The following is a 16,854-nucleotide window of genomic DNA, read 5'->3' on the forward strand; positions in this document are numbered from 1 at the left end:
ATTAAAAATAAGAACTTTATTCATAGTCTTCAGGAAAATAGAAAGTGAGAGAAGGGAAATCTTGACTGTACAGCCAACAAATAAAGTTCCACACAGTCTCCCATGTTAGCCAACATGAATAGTAGATGTGTTCATGAATTTTGTTTTTTAGAAAAGGTTTATTGTGCATTAATGCAATTTTTAACAGTTACAAACATATTTCCCTTGCAAGTATATTTCTTTCACATTGTGCATATTACTACAGATCAAGTATTCATGAGTCTGTAGAGTGGTGATAATGACTGGTTGTTGAATACTGTAACTATTATTTACCTTTCTGTTAATCAGTACATCATTCGTTATAGATAACAACATGGAGGGGAGAGGGAGTTGCTTTTAATAAGCATAAAGAAAAGCTTGCGGGCCTGATTCTGCATTGCCAGCAGGGTGCCCACGTTCACTGGGGGAACTCGGGGCAAGAACTACAACATAGGTTGTACATCAATGATGTGTTCTAGTTACATTAGGATAACCATTCGCCGGAACGGGATTAACCTCCTCGCCCACTCCCCTGTGAGGTCTCACATGCAGCAATTGAGATGAATGATCACTTCATCTGTTTTGTGGTGAGGGGAGATGTGAATTTTTTTTTACATAGCAATTTGTTACAATCTTGAAAGGTTAGTGGAAGCAGATTCAATAGTAATTTTCAAAAGGGAATTGGATAAATACCTAAAATTTAAAAGAAAGTTGCAGGGTTATGGGGAAAGAGCAGGGGATGGGCCTAATTGGATAGTTCTTTCACAGAGCTGGCACAGGCATGAAGGGCCAAATGGTCTCCTCCTGTGCTGTATGATTCTATGAATGAGATACGGCGAGCAGGAAGCCTCTGGATTTCCTAGCTCAGTGCCATAGCATCTTTTAGATCCATCTGAACAGAGAAACATGGCCTCCTTTAACATCACATCCAAAACACAGCACCTCCAACAACACAGCACTCCCTCAGTGCTAGACAATGAACTCCAGTCCTAGAGTGGAAATTCGACTGCAAACTAGACTTCGAGTTGACAGCTTTACCGTTAAGTCAAGATAACACCTGATGACCCTTTACAGCTTTCTCACGAGGTCATCAGATATACCTTCAATTTTTTTTATATAAACCTTCCAATTTCATTCTTCTTAAATCAGTTTACTATTGAGAGCAAGTACAGCAGGTACCAGGTAGCCAGCTCCAATGAAATCACCAGCAATTATATTAAAACAGTGCTTTCCAGGTCCTGGGAGCTGCTGCTTAATCCAATCACTCAAATATGGGTAATTAGGAAAAGTCAGTCCCTTCAAAGAGCTGTGGAGGTGAGTCAGAATGTACCACCAATCTTCAGTCAGGTTTATGCCAGCAACAAAAAATCCATCTATAGGAAAAACAAAACAGGTTAAGATAATACTTAACAAAAGATGGTTATGAAGAGATTACAAGACATTCTGTAGCAAGTATTTCAAAGCATATTGATGTTTATTAAGCATAACCTGCATGTTCCAGTGGCTTAATACTTTAATTCTCTGCCCCATTCCCACTCTGACCTCAGCTTCCAATACTGTTCCAATGAAGCTCAGCATAAGCTTCAGGAACAGCACCTCATCTTTCGATTAGACACTTTACAGCCTTTCGAATTCAACATGGAATTCAAAATTTCAGGTCATAACCACTGCTTGCTCACGTTTTTTTCGGACAGCCAATGCTGGGTAATGATTCTGCTTTTATCATTCTCTCGAGACCCATCTTTTGTTGTCCCCATTTTGCCTTACACAACCATCCCTTACATAACAATCTCTCCTGCCTTCTATCCTATCACAGAGCTTCCCTTTTGTTCTTTCCTCCCACCCCCTTTCCCTGCCTCTGTACTTGGTTAAAACCAGTTACATCTCTATAACTTGTTCCAGTTCTGAAAAAAGGTCATAGACCTGAACCTTTAACTCTGTTCCTCTCTCCACAGATGCTATCTGACCTGCTGAGTATTTCCAGCATTTTCTTTATTTCAGATTTCCAGCATCTGCAGTAATTTGCCTTTGTCACTTATTTGACTAAAGTATTTCAACGGTAATCGTTATAATTAATTTCTCATTTTTTGCCTTTTTGTTCTCCCTTTGTTGTCTCTTGATAGGGAATGCTTCAGCAGGAGCCAGTAACTGGTACATTGGCCAAAGTAGCTATTAATGTGTGCACCCAGACAATAAGTGACAATAGGGTAATCAATCGTGGACTGCATCATAGCATCCTATCTTCACCCAATAAAGCTTTTCCATTAATGCTCACTAGATCGTGATTAGAAATGGGAACCCTCAATATTTCTCTCGCCCATCTATTTTGCCAGCGACCCTGAACCAATTATAGCACCCAAAATGTTGCCTTGCCTGAGATCAGCACATACTGGGGATCAAACCCAGCACTTCCTGGTCTGCATGGCTCAATATCACCCTGGGCAGCGTCTTTACTTAATAGGCCGTCAAAAGAGTATCCAAAAATGGATTTTCCAACGTTACTATTAAGTAGGAGTCAACTGCCACCCTCCACCCCCCAGCCATTTGCCAATCACCCATTCTGGATAATCTATGGGTGGGAAATTTTGGGCAGTGTGCCTGGGATTTCCAGATGCGAGCAGCTGGCGGGCAAGTCTCCCTGTCAGCAGCACATAGTGAATAACGGCCTTCACAGTTTTTGTGTTGATGCAGTGAGTAAAGCTGGTTGGCAGCTGCCCATATCAGTCACTCATTCTGCTTTGGAAGAGATTAAAACACCAAACCTCTCCTATATTTTGAAAAACATTTCTAGTCTCCTGGGCCTTCATAAGTGTGCAATGAGATTGCCATATTTGGAACGCTTTTGACATTATTAAAGGGTCATATTTTCAGTACCTGGTCGTCCAATCTGTTTCTGGGTTTCTAGATACTGAACAAGTGATTTAGGATCATACGTATCGGCCCACCAATAAGGGATTCCAGGCCATAGTTCCGGATATTCTTTGGCAATAATGTCATCATAGGAGATGATGACTTGGCAGCCCAACTCCCATAGTCGTCTTAATGTTACCAATTCCTGTTGAAATAAAATCTGCATTAAAAATGCATCCATTAATTAACCCACCAACTAATTGATTCCCTAGACAGTAAGATTTAAGTCTGTCTCTGGAATGCAGCTGTCTCAGGTGAGTGAGCATTTGTTCTCAGTCGGAGTTTACCTTTTCCCTTCCCCAGATTTTCTTAAATCGATTCTTGCAAAATAAGCTCACAAGTTTTTTTTAAATTATGATTTTGCCTATTAAGTGAATTGCCCATCAATCCAATTTGATTACTTACAGCAGGGATTTTCAGACATAGTTTGGACCCGAACAAGTTCTCTATTTTCTGAATTAACTCATGATGTTGTTGCTCATTCATCCCATCAAAGAACCTGCAAGCCAATATAACCACTTCCTTAGGATGAGTTTCCAGCCAGAGTCCAAATTCTTTCAAAGCCTCCTTTGAAACACAAATTTACAAAATGCAAATTACACCAAAATAAATGAATGCAATTGTCAGGCCATTAAAATCCAATTTAACCTAAACCTTAATTTATCACAGAAACCCTCCTACTCCTTGTAAACATGATGGTGTTTTGCACTATGAACTTTGACCTAGACGACTCAATGAAAATAGATGAGTAAGAATGCAGACAGATGTCAAACTTCCAGTGGCAGCACGTACTCCAGTGAACTGTTTATATATAAAATCAGATTCCCTGATATTATTTCAGTAGCTGACTTACCAGGACAGTTGCTGTTGTAAAAATCCCGTGTACAAAATATAAGTGATCAGAAATATCGTTTGGTTTATGAGCGATCCTTAGGTCGAAGAACCGAATACCTGCTTCCAGCTGTTCAGTTATACTAGATTCCTATAATATAATGAATGGGATTTTAGTTATAAGCTCCTTTCCACTGAACAATATAAAATTAAAGCTACACAGCTCTCCCTTATATGTATCCCTACATTACAGCAGTGCCTACACTTCAAAAGTACTTCATTGACTGTAAAGCACCTTGAAATATTGTGAAGGGTGCTATATAAATGCAAGTTTTTAAAAAAAATATGTACTTAATGCATAGCTTACAAGAATGTTATGCCACACTATTTCAGAGGCAGACAGGGAATACAGTGAGTCAGCAGGGAGGAGGGAAACAGGAACACATGGGATAGGGAGGTAACAATGTGATGGGGAAATAAAAACAAGGCAAAGCACAGGGAAAGGGTGAGATGATGAGCTATGGGACGAGGTGGACAGACATGAGGTAAGGCAATTGAAACACAGCCCCTTTCACAGAGATCTCTGCTGCAAATAAACTACCCCTTACATCAAAATCAACCAGCACCGTTGGACAAGTCCCTTCTCCTATAACCTATGACTGGAAACCTCTCTATAACCTTTGCCAAACCACACTGCCAGCCGCTTTCCATATCTCCCATCGACAGAAAAGAGAAAGAGACAAAATACTCAGAGAGACCAACCTACAGACAACAGGACAAAGTTGGGACTACAAAAGACAGGGACACAAACAGAAGAGCTCTAAGCGACATTATACAATCACAAGAACCAGAAGAGGAAAGAAAATGTAAGAGAAAGGACACAAGAAAGAAAGGGATAGATTTTTACTTTTTGACAGCTGACTCATGGAGCACGCTGGCCCTTCTGGCAGTCAAGAGAAAATAGTGCCACGGGATCTTTTACATCTACATCTTTAAAAAATTATTTCACGAGATATGGGCATCGCTGGCTAGGCCAGCATTTATTACCCATCCCTTATTGCCCTTGAGAAGGTCGTGGTCAGCCGCCTTCTTGAAACTGTTATGACCAGGCGAGAAAAGTGTCTAGGGGTCTGTTGCTGTCTTCACCTGATCTTATTGTAACAGGGTTTAATTTTAAACACACTGTTTTGAGCTTCCCCTTTGGGAATCCTTGTTCACAGCTTTCCAATTATAAGACAAAAAAATGAGCACAAACAGGCTTTCTTTAGTTTAAAGGAGAAAAGTGAAATTTTTATTCAAATTAAAACAACTCTAATACGGTTAATGCCTACAGATATACGACATGCCCACGCTAGCATGCACATGCAATACACACATGCAAATAGGGGCAGAAAAGAGAAGAAAAATAAAATGGAAAGGTTTGAGGCAGTCTCTAGAGGGGTTTTCTTGTTACTGGTTCTCTGTTTCCAGCTCGCCTTGATTGTAGACAGCTCTTACTTTTCACCAGAGCCCAGTATTCTTCTTAAACTTTGTTCACAGTAGGAGACTTTTCATTCTTGGGGTTCATATGTCGTCGATGGTTTCCGAAGCTGGTGAAAGCAAGATGAGAGCAGACAGGAGAGAGATGTTCTCAGTCCAGGCGAAAAGTACCTTCTGAATTCAAAATCCCTGTGGCAAGTTCAAAAAAACCAACAGCCAGCTAGTCACGTGACCAAACACTGTTCTGACCATGTCTGTGTTTGTGGATTCTGCTATCTTAGCAGTCAACCTGGAAAGCGAGCTCCACCACCTTCAACGTCAGGTAATCAAAAGTCCATTGTTGGTTGAATGTGTCAGGGCATGGTCCTTTGTCCCTTGTTCCAACACTGTCAGTTACTATGCAAATATCTTTCCAGTCAGGGGCTTGTAATTTTAAGTTTTAATGTTCGTGTGGCGAAATAATGTGTGCCTCAGTCTTGGCAGGTGGGGGGCTTGCCTGGCAAAATACTGCAGTCCATGTGGGGTAGGTACACCCACAGTGGAAGGGAGTTCCAGGATTTTGACTCAGCGACAGTGAAGGAACAGTAATATAGTTCCAAGTCAGGATGGTGTGTGGCTTGAAGGGGAACTTGCAGGTGATGGTATTCCCATGCATCTGCTGCCCTTGTCCTTCTAGGTGGTAGAGGTCGCATGTTTAGAAGGTGCTTTGGTGAGTCGCTGCAATGCACCTTGTAGGTGGTACACACTGCTGCCACTATGTGTCAGTGGTGGAGGGGGTGAATGTTGAGGGTGGTGGATGGGGTGCCAGTTAAGTAGGCTGCTTTGTCCTGCATGGTATTGAGCTTCTTGAGTGTTGTTGGAGCTGCACTCATCCAGGCAAGTGGACAGTATTCCATCACACTCCTGACGTGTTTTGTAGATGTTGGACAGGGTTTGGGGAGTCAGGAGATGAATTCCCAGCCTCTAACCTGCTCTTGTAGCCAAAGTACTTATATGACTGGTTCAGTTCTGTTTCTGGTCAATGGTAACCCCCAGGATGTTGATAGTGGGGGCTTCAGTGATGGTAATGCTATTGAATATCAAGGGGTGATGTTTGAGATGCATTGTCTGGCACTTGTGTGGCATGAATGTTACTTGCCACTTATCAGCCCAAGCTACATGAGGGGGCAGATAGGGTCTTGCTTTAACATCTCATTTGACAGTGCAACACTGGATCATCAGCCATGATTTTTGTGCTCAAGTTCTAGAGTGGGATTTGAACCCACGACCTTCTGACTTTGAAGCAAGATTACTAGCAACTGAGCCATGGCTGACACATTAGCGAAGTAAAGTAGAATTTTATCCAAGTATTGCATTCTGGAGTCTGGTGTGTAGCATGAAAGACCTCTAATTGGTCTTAGCATATTTACAAGCAGCTACATTCCCTGGTTTTCCATAGGACATATTTGACTAGTACTTTTACCCTTAAACAAAAAAGCCAGGCAAACAACTAAACATCAGACCTGTCCTCATGCAGGCACAAAGACATCACTGCAGACTATCTGCCATGGTGACTACCACTAGTTGAAAAAGCACAAACAGGAACTCAATCGTATTTTATTGGACTGTAAAGAATACAGATTTGCTTATGCTTCAAATGTAACAACTTGGAATTCAGGTGACCTTCGTAAATCACAGGTAAGGCCTCTGCCAGAGTATGTGTCTAATTCTGGGCAGTTTAGGAAGGATGTCAAGGCCTTGCAGAGGCTGAAGACGCCATTTACTAGAATGAAATTATGTCAGCACACCCTGGTCCAATTACCCTCACCCTCTAACTTCATCTTCAGAACTTAATCTTGATTCCCCATGTGTAATGACATAGGAAATTGACCACTGATATGAAATGTTGCTTTAAAAACGTATATGCCTACATGTAGCAAGCCAGAATTAGTCATTCACTTCCCTCTTCTTTCTGCATGGGCTGTATAAAATGGGACTGATTTATAAATGCAAGTGATTTAAAAACAGTAGGTTTGGAAGTGGATTAGACACTGGACATACATCTCCAGAAACTGGATTGGAATCCAGTCCAGATAGATGGAAGGAAGTCTTACATGAAATAAGTAGAAATGGTCTTGATCCAGTTCCTATTGGGTACAAAACTCCCTTGTTTGAAACTAAATTAGCTATTGAGGCCACAGGATGGAAGCTGTTAGAAATGGAAAAAAGATGACACTGGCACTTGTCAGAGGTTGCAGCTAAGGCATATTACTGGGGCAGAGTAAAAGGAGTCTTTTACTCTCATCTAACCATGCTAAACTGGACACAGGAATGCTTACTGCTGACAATTGGGGTGCAAAGTGACTGATAAAGTAGGGTGCAAAACTTGCAGCTTACCTGTGTCGTACACCATTTATATATCTCTGGTCGAGTGATACAGGGAATTACATGATCCAAATAGTTTAAAATCTTATCTGAAGGTTTAATCGGAGACTTTAAATCTAAGCAGTAAGTCATCGAGTCATGGCTTCCTAGAAGGGAACAAAAACAATTCTACTCTCAAAATTTTGAATGATAAATCTACATTAATCAATTGAAATCCTGCCAACAATATTTACATCACACATGTGACAACACAAAGCAATAACATTCACCCATGTTGCACACTATACCCTATCTGAATAGCCTCCCTTCAGCTGCATATCCCAGTCACAGCCTCCCCTCCAGCATCCTTCAGTCACTACACCAAGCTCTTTGGAATTCTCAACCCAAAACTACTCTACTGTGCTACCTCTCTCACTTCCTCCTTAAAAGCCCTTCTAGTTCCTTTTTCAAATAGTGCTGCATGATCTTTTAAGTCTACCTATACAGGCAAATAGGACCTCCATTTAACATAGAGTCATAGAGGTATACAGTACAGAAACAGGCCCTTCGGCCCATCGTGTCTGTGCCGGCCATACAGCACCCAACTATTCTAATCCCATATTCCTCCACTTGGCCCATAGCCTTGTATGCTATGGCGTTTCAAGTGCTCATCTAAATACTTCTTAAATGTTGTGAGGGTTCCTGCCTCCACCACCTCTTTAGGCAGTGTGTTCCAGATTCCAACCAGCCTCTGGGTGTAAAAATGTTTCCTCAAATCTCCCCTAAACCTCCTGCCCCTTACCCTAAATCTATGCCCCCTGGTTCTTGACCCCTCCACTAAGGGAAAAAGTTTCCTCCTATCTAACCTATCAATGCCCCTCATAATCTTGTACACCTCAATCATGTCCCCCCTCAGCCTTCTCTGCTCCAAGGAAAACAACCCTAGCCTTTTCAGTCTCTCTTCATAGCCAATGGATGCACCCTTGACAATGCAGTGCTCCACTGGAAATTCAATCTAGATTACATGTTCACGTCCTAAAGTGAGATTTGGACATTGGAATCAAATGAGAAATGTCCCTCATGATTCCCAGTAACTTGATACAAAATCATTCATAGTACTTTAAATTGGTGCTCGCTGAGAACATGTGTCAACTTGGATGAGTTTATGGATTTGAGAAAACCATTTCTCTTCGTTTCTGCAGACATCACTACAAGTCAATGGGTTCAGCCACAGGCTGGACTCACTGTTTGTGCTGCTACATCTTTGTACACAACAGGAGCTTGTTCTGTTTCCAGGCACATAACTAAAAATTGATACACAATGAAGCTTTCTGAATAAGTACTGGAGAGTATGAGTAGGAGATAAATACTTGCAGACAAAAAAATGCAGGGCAAAAAGGAAAGAGAAAGGGAGTGAGATTCATTAGATAGCTCTACCAAAGAGCCAGCACAGACATGATGGGTTGAATGGCCTCCTATGGTGCTATATTGTTCTATGAGTACATTTAGCATAGGCTGAGATACAGTGGTGTAGTGGTTATGGTACTGGACATGTAACCCTCGGGGTTGTGAGTACAAAACCCACATTAAAAAATGTGGAACTGAATTTAATAATCTGCTAATCTGTGAAAGCTCCTGCTTTGTTGTGAAACCTGAACTGTTCCATTAATGTCCTCAGGGAAGGGAACCTGCCACTCCTAGCTTGTTTGGTCTGCATACAATGCAGACGGCTCTTAAAGCTCTCTGCTGTGACCTAACAAACACTCAGAGGAATCAGGGACGGACATTGAATACAGCAACTGGCCATGTTACCTACAGTTGCCTGAATACAAATAAAGAAGTGTGGTGAAGTAACCGAGAGCACTGAGAGCTGAAAACTGGACTAGCACAAAATCCCCTGTGGTGTTCAGACTATGACCATCTTTATATTTCTGCTGAACAGTTCAGTTTCTGGGCACCTGCCAACATTTACACCACTAAATCCGGTTACCTAATTCCAGAAGTAAACTTGTTACCCAATTTCATTGTGGGTTACAAGTCGGCTGTTGGGATAAGAGAGCTGGTCTCAGCAGCAACTATTAGGGTTTAATGAGCAGAGGAAACTTTACTTCAACATGGGCATGTTTGATCTTCACATTGGGAGCATCAAATGGAAAACTATTCCATTCAGCACAATTAGCATCGCTCAACAAGCATTGAATCCGCAAGCATCAATGTCCAAGAGGAAGAGGGAAAAAAATTAGTTATGGAAAAGGAACTGACCTACATCTTTCTGCACATTCCCACATGTCATCACTTCCTCTTGCACAACAACACAAACCACTCACACACTACTTCTGCTACCAGGTTTAAATACAATGACTGACAAAGCTCTATAAAATACTCCATTTTCTTCCTCCAATGCCCAATAAAACAAAAAGCATCAATTTCACTTAATTCTTTAATACATTACCTCTCGCCCACTCCTGTTCACTACAAAAGACAACAATGGGCTAAATGACCCACAGTTACCTGGAATAGCCAGATTGCACAGAGACTGGTCCCATAGCTTTTCTGGTAAATCTGACATCCAATGGGCAAACTGATTCTGAAGAAGACTTGAGAATAATATCTGCTGCTTTCTCCTCAAATCTGCCATTTTCTACAAAAAGTTGCAAAGGAGTTGTCAGTTTTACATGATGTTCTAACCTCTATGAGACTGCAGCAACAGTTTTGCTACAAAATAAGATGACTTGCTGGGTTGGATCACATGGGTGACATTCCCTAACCCTTCAGTTCACAAGGTCAACTGCTCATCTGGAGAAGTGACAAGTGCTGAATCAGGGTCTTCTCTCCAGTCAGGAAGAACATGACAGTAAGACCCATTGAGCCACTCTTGGACATACCCGGCATATGGTGCAGTGACAGTGGCTTTATTTTTTGCTCTGTTACATATATTCAAGTACATTTATGCCAACTTCAGTTGATATTGTTGGAAACCCTTGTGCTCATCAAGGTGAGAGACATGGGCATAAGGGAACTGGTGAAGAGAAATGGAACAATTCTAATATCTGGCACCCAATGCCAGAAACTCCAAGCATGGCTGGATGCAGAGTAAAGTTCCCACTACCCTATGGAACAATGTGCTTCAGGACCAATTGCACCCAATACACACATTCATTTTCCATATATCCTGTAGTATCTGAATGAGGTTCAGTAGCAAACTGGGACAGTGTATTTTCTTTGCTATGGGCCCACGTTCATTAGTAATGGTCTGACTCCCCAAATTTAGTTTGAACAGGACATTCAACTCCAAAAGCACTCAAAGGTGAAAGGCTCCTGAATACCCTGAAACCTAGCATATCACACAGTTACAATAATTACATATTAAACAAGTAGCATTGGCAGGTACCTTGGAGAAAAATTATCTACTTGTTCACTATTCTGGGTGTAATGCATTGTCCATTGAGAGTTTTCACTCTGTTTTCCCAGCTGCAATGAGTCAAACAGTGCCTGAAAACATAAGATGTAATGTAATGAGGTCATAATGATTTCAAAAGCAGAATTATGCAAATTAAGCCATCACACATTATCATTTGGGGGGGGGGGTGAAATTTTAACTCCCAAAAATGGATGGGCTTGAGTCAGATGGGAAGTTAAAATCTCAAACCCAAATCCAATCCACCTTGAACCCGCCCACTTCCAGTTTAATGGAGGCAGGATGGGGGCAAGTGACCAACCCACTCGCAGGAGGCGGGTCAATCATTGAAAGCTTTTAAGGAGGCTCTATTTTAACATGTTTTCTATTTTTAACTGATGTTGGTTAGGTTTGCCTGGCATTGAAATTCCCAGAAAGTAAAAGGAGGTCAGACGGCATGGATCCATAAGGTAAATGCCTTTATAGCACTGCTTGTGGACCAGGAGGAGGAGGAAGCTATCCAATCACCACCACCACCACCCCCCCCTCGTCAATCTGTACGATGCTCCCCCCCACAATCTCAGACCTCCCCCCCCGCCACCAATCTCCTCCCCTCGCTGCCACCACCATCTTGTCCTCCAATCACATTCTGTCTGCTGCCCACCCCCCCATGCAATCTCGTCTGACCCATCCCCCAGAGATACGTGCTCCTCTGCTGCGCCCTTTGGCTGCAGGCTTTCTCGCCCGATAGACAATCAGTCCGTCAATCAGGCTGGCTGTAGGCAGGCAAAACTGGAGAAAAAAATTTAAAACCCTTACTTCCAGATTTCCCACCCCAAGCTCGGTAAATATCGGGTCTCCCATTATAGTCATATTCGTGGACATCCAGTTTTCTTGTAATCACTCTGTGCTGTAACAGATTTAGAATTTCCATGGAGGTTATTTCCATGGAGGTTTGCCGATGTATCAGTGTAACTTTGGTGAAAGATTGGTGGACAGCCCAGGGAAACAACAGATTTGGCCATGCCTTTGGTCATCTCTCCTACCTCTACTGTTGTGTCTCCTCTCAATTATGTGAAATGCCTTCAAGATACTAGACAAATTGTTGTCAGAAGTAGGCCTTTTTGCACCATGGAGGAAAAATCAATACTTTATGTACAGAAAGCTGACCCTGAAACAGTGGCCCCGATCCTTACGGTGAGGTAGTGAGGCTACAGACATGGAGGCCCTGCCGATCTTAACAGCAGGTCTTATTTGCATCTTGTCATCAAGCCATGACACTGGTATGTAACCTAGACCCTATCTGTCTTTTCATAACATAGTACATAGAACAGTACATCACACAGGAGGCTATTCGGCCCATCAAGTTTTACAGGAGCATCGCCCAACACTTGAATTCTGAACTTTAAAACTTAACGGGGCAGCAATGGGGTTGGTTGTTGGGGATGGGGGTTTGGGAGTTATATCTACGCGATTATCTTTATATAAAGGATTACGATTATGGCAGAATACAACATGTAAATTCTTAAGGTAACTGAAGAATGCAGGGGAAAATGAGAGAACAGCTCATTTCAACATCCTAAAATGACATTGCAGCAGTGACAGTGAATTGTGAAAGGTACCTGTCACATCAAAAGTTTCCAGTTTCTCCAGCTGCAGGCTGAGTCAGCAGTCAGTCCTTCAATGCATGCAGGTTTCACATTGCTGTCCTGAACAGATTTTCTCCAACTATTGGGGAAAGTTCAGAGTCAGAAAACAAAATTCGCAATGGTAACTTCTAACCAACTGCACATGGGCTAAGCTTGCATATGTCAAGTTGTCCTTGCAATTGTCTGTGAATTCCATCCTCCATTGTGATTGAGGCAAAATGCACATTACCAGTAATAAGGGAAAACAAACTTGAAACTACTGCTGCAATTTAAACCACACTGGCGTGCTAAACTAGTCTTTCCAGTTTTACCTTCCTTCCTCCCTCCTTTAAGACCTCGTGCACCATGAATAGAGACCATTACCTTGAGAATTCAAAGCCAGCCACAAGAAAATTGTAGCTGTGAAACGCCATTCTGACCTTCCTAATTCATCCATCCGGAAAGATTATAAAGCTCCCCCATTGTAGCAGCCTATTATTTCTTAAACGTTTCCAGGCTGTTTTGCCTCCTGTACTCTGTCTGGAACTGTATTCACACGCTGAAGAAAAATTACCTGATAGCAGTTCTAAAATTCCCCTTCTTCTTTCTCACTAAGACAAACTTCCCCCAGGGGTCTGCCAGACTTGTCCTAAACCCTTGTCTTTCTCTAGCTTCCTACCTCCCCACATATACTCATTCTGCTCTTTAAACCCCATTCCCACTGCACTGCTGACCATCCATGTTGGCTGACATTGTAAATTCTTATTCTTTGGCCTGGCTGCAGGCTACTCATGCCCAGTGACTCATCACATGCAGATCCTGCCTCTATGCTACCATCTAAAGTACGTGCAGTCTGAGCTGGTGGCTGCGAGTGTGAGATCGAAAGGTGGTGTTTCTTCTTCATCAGTATTCTGCTTCTCTTGCACTTCATGCTCCCGCACCAGTGCTTGACCAGGTGCCAGTTCTTGGGTATCTGGAGAAAGACACAAGGGTAGGGTTGGGGTGAGGAAAGGGGGGAAAGCAAGAGGGTGCATGCTTACACCATCTGCAGCTTGTAACTCAGAAGAGATTGTGGGATAAGGGGGAAGTGGGATGAGAGGAGAAAGATTAGGTAGAAATTTACCATCATCTTCAATCATGGCCACTCCAACAATCGCCCAGCAGCATTTTCTCTATGGGGTGTCATCACGCAGCCGTGCCTATCCCCTGCCTCTGGTTATGGGCTCATACAGCAAAAGAGAGGGAAGGTTGTCAGTGAGTGTGGTGCAATGTGTTTGGGTGATGTGCTTGTCATAGTTGAATAGCTGGCAGTGTGCGCAGGTGTGAGATGTGGGTGTGAGGCCTACAGCAGTGCTAAGTGTGTGAGGGTGAGGTGAGGCTATGAATGTGAGGTCCGAGTGACTCTTGATAGATGGTAGGCAAGTGAAGGGAGTGTGGCAAATTCAGCACTCTGTGAAGCGACGGGTGCAGTTGGTAGGAAATGGCATTTGCAGATGTATCCACTGACCTTGACCACTCAGGTGAGGTCATTAAACTTCTTGCGGCACTGCATCCAGGTCCTCCGGTTTGCATCGATAGCAAGGGCTATCTGTTTCCACTTTCTCTCAGTGTCTGGAGGACTTTCTGGTCCACTGAAGTAAGAAGACGTCTCTCCATCTGTCCACCTCCAGCACCAAGGCCTCGGAGCACACTCTCTGCTCTGTTGCGCCTCTTCCACTCTTCCTCCTGCTCAGAGACTCTTTCTGAAGCCAGTTCCAGCACCTACTGCAGCCTTTATGAGGTGCAGGCTGGCATTAAGTAGTACAGGCTAGCTTTAAATGGTGCTAGCCTCACATGAACCTGGGTCCCCTGGTGAGCATAAGCCACTCAGCAGCATGCTTAGCACTGGGCTATACGCCACTAACATTGAAATTGGCAGGCAGCACAAAGTTTGCATGCATTCTGCAACACTACGAACGGCCTAATCCAATTTTTGCCCATTAATTTTTTTAACATTGTGGTCATATTGACCTCATAACTGTGCCATCACTAAAGCCACCTATTTCCACCTCTGTAACATTGCTCGATTCTGCCCCTGCCTCAGCTCATCTGCTGCTTAAACCCTCATCCATGCCTTTGTTATCTCTAGACTTGACTATTCTAATGCACAGCTGGCCATAGTCTACGCTCTGTAAACTTGAGGTCATCCAAAACTCTGTTGCCTATGTCCTTATTCGCACTGTCCCATTCACCTTTCACCCCTGTATGCGCTGACCTACACTAGTTTCCTGTTAAGCAATCCCTCAATTTTAAAAATCTGATTCTTGTTTTCAAATTCCTCCATAGTCATGCCCCTCCCTATCTATGTAATCTCCTCCAGCCTCCGAGATCTCTATACTCCAGTTCTGGCTACTTGCCCATCCCTGATTTTAATCACTCCACCATAGGTGGTCCTGCCTTCAGCTGCCTGGGCCTGAAGCTCTGGAATTCACTCCCTAAACCTCTCCACCTCAGTATCTCTCTTTAATCCTTTAAGACACTCTTTAATAACCTACCTCTTTGGCCATCTTCCCTTATATTTCCTCAGATACTGAAGCAATCTGTGTAGAAATGCAGCAAGACTTGGACAATATCCAGGCTTGGGCTGATAAGTGGCAAGTAACATTCGCGCCACACAAATGCCAGGCAATGACCAGCTCGAACAAGAGAGAATCTAACCATCTCCCCTTGACATTCAACGGCATTACCATCGCTGAATCCCCCACTATCAACATCCTAGGAGCTAACATTGACCAGAAACTGAACTGGAGTAGCCATGTAAATACTGTGGCTAGAAGAGCAGGTCAGAGGCTAGGAATCCTGCGGCGAGTAACTCACCTCCTGACTCCCCAAAGCCTGTCCACCATCTACAAGGCACAAGTCAGGCGTGTGATGGAATACTCTCCACTTGCCTGGATGGGTGCAGCTCCAACAACACTCAAGAAGCTCGACACCATCCAGGACAAAGCAGCCCGCTTGATTGGCACCCCATCTACAAACATTCACTCCCTCCACCACCGACGCACAGCGGGAGCAGTGTATACCATCTACAAGATGCACTGCAGCAATGCACCAAGGCTCCTTAGACAGCACCTTCCAAACCCGCGACGTCTACCAACTGGAAGGACAAGGGCAGCAAATACATGGGAACACCACCATCTGCAAGTTCCCCTCCAAGTCACACACCATCCTGACTTGGAACTATATCGCCGTTCCTTCACTGTCGCTGGGTCAAAATCCTGGAACTCCCTTCCTGACAGCACTGTGGGTATACCTACCCCACATGGACTGCTGCGGTTCAAGAAGGCAGCTCACCACCACCTTCTCAAGGGCAATTAGGGATGGGCAATAAATGCTGGCATGGCCAACAACACCCACATCCCATGAATGAATTTTTTAAAAATGTGGTCTGATGTTGAATTTTGCTTTATAATGGTCCTGTGAAGCGCCTTGGGACGTTTCATTATGTTAAAGGCGCTATATAAATACAAGTTGTTCTTGTTAAACTTAATAACTGTACTGTCGTTTAGCAGCCACACTCGAGGAACCCAGAGACTGAGATAGATCATAAAATATCTCTTTGTATCCTGCGCATAACAAATGCAATTGGATTCGGGGCTGGGAAGAAAACAAAGTTGCAGATCGAGAGGAGGAAATGAGCCTGGGAAACGGTAACTGGAAAGTCCAGCTCAGTGTGTCCAACGTTTGCACGACAGAGACAGTCAGGGCGAGTGAAACCCTTTGAACCGGGGTGGAATTGTAAATAAACATTGTACCAAGGTGTAAGAGAGAGAGGAAAGAATTAGTTAGCTCACCAGCATCGCTCTGATGGCGAGAATCTGCACTGCACTGTGCTTTCAATCGGCTGTCTGTGTCCCACTTCCAGCGCTGGCCTATCCGCTCTAGTCTTTTCCTGTAACGACAGGACTGACTTGTCATCCTGCACACAAGCCAGACGGGGCGTGTCTTTAATCATTAATACAGTCTGAGCGGATTTGGCTGTGTATGCGTTTCAAACTTACCCTGAAGGTCAGTTATCCAGTCTCACACTCTGTAAGAGAGAGCTTATATGTCATTTTATCCTATCCTTTTTTTTAAATAAGCGCAGCTGCATTTATTTAAATTCATTGCGATCTTTGGAGTTGAAATTCCACTGTGCGTAGGAACAACATTTCGCAAACTGCTCCTGTTCCCACTCTCGATTACGAACAATTTCGTTAAAATAACAAA

General features: G+C 43.3%; 1 protein-coding gene across 2 annotated transcripts; it reads right to left on the reverse strand.

Moving 5' to 3' along the window:
- Nucleotides 1-138: 138 nt before the first annotated feature.
- On the reverse strand, nt 139-16,571 carry si:dkey-66a8.7 (PI-PLC X domain-containing protein 1). Of its 2 annotated transcripts, XM_068033231.1 has the most exons (9): nt 16,440-16,571; nt 12,601-12,706; nt 10,973-11,073; nt 10,093-10,222; nt 7,615-7,748; nt 3,782-3,910; nt 3,334-3,495; nt 2,893-3,073; nt 139-1,391 (listed from the first exon to the last, which is right to left on the reverse strand). In XM_068033231.1, the coding sequence occupies exons 4-9, from the start codon at nt 10,217-10,219 to the stop codon at nt 1,159-1,161; spliced, it is 966 nt and encodes a 321-aa protein (XP_067889332.1). In that variant the 5' UTR covers nt 10,220-10,222; nt 10,973-11,073; nt 12,601-12,706; nt 16,440-16,571; the 3' UTR covers nt 139-1,158. The 2 variants fall into 2 exon arrangements, with proteins under 2 accessions (XP_067889332.1, XP_067889333.1); XM_068033232.1 differs by lacking the exon at nt 10,093-10,222 and having other exon boundaries at nt 16,440-16,570.
- Between the last annotated feature and the right edge of the window lie 283 nt (nt 16,572-16,854).

This window comes from Heterodontus francisci, chromosome 6, assembly GCF_036365525.1.
Source record: "Heterodontus francisci isolate sHetFra1 chromosome 6, sHetFra1.hap1, whole genome shotgun sequence".
Lineage (NCBI taxonomy): Eukaryota > Metazoa > Chordata > Chondrichthyes > Heterodontiformes > Heterodontidae > Heterodontus > Heterodontus francisci.

Coding starts and splice junctions, on each gene's coding strand:
- si:dkey-66a8.7 (XM_068033231.1), bottom strand. CDS start 10,219: ATGGCAGATTTGAGGAGAAAGCAGCAGATATTATTCTCAAGTCTTCTT. Junction 3,911..7,614: donor ATAAATGGTGTACGACACAG/GTAAGCTGCAAG, acceptor ATTATATTATAG/GAATCTAGTATAACTGAACA. Junction 3,074..3,333: donor TATGTCTGAAAATCCCTGCT/GTAAGTAATCAA, acceptor TTATTTCAACAG/GAATTGGTAACATTAAGACG.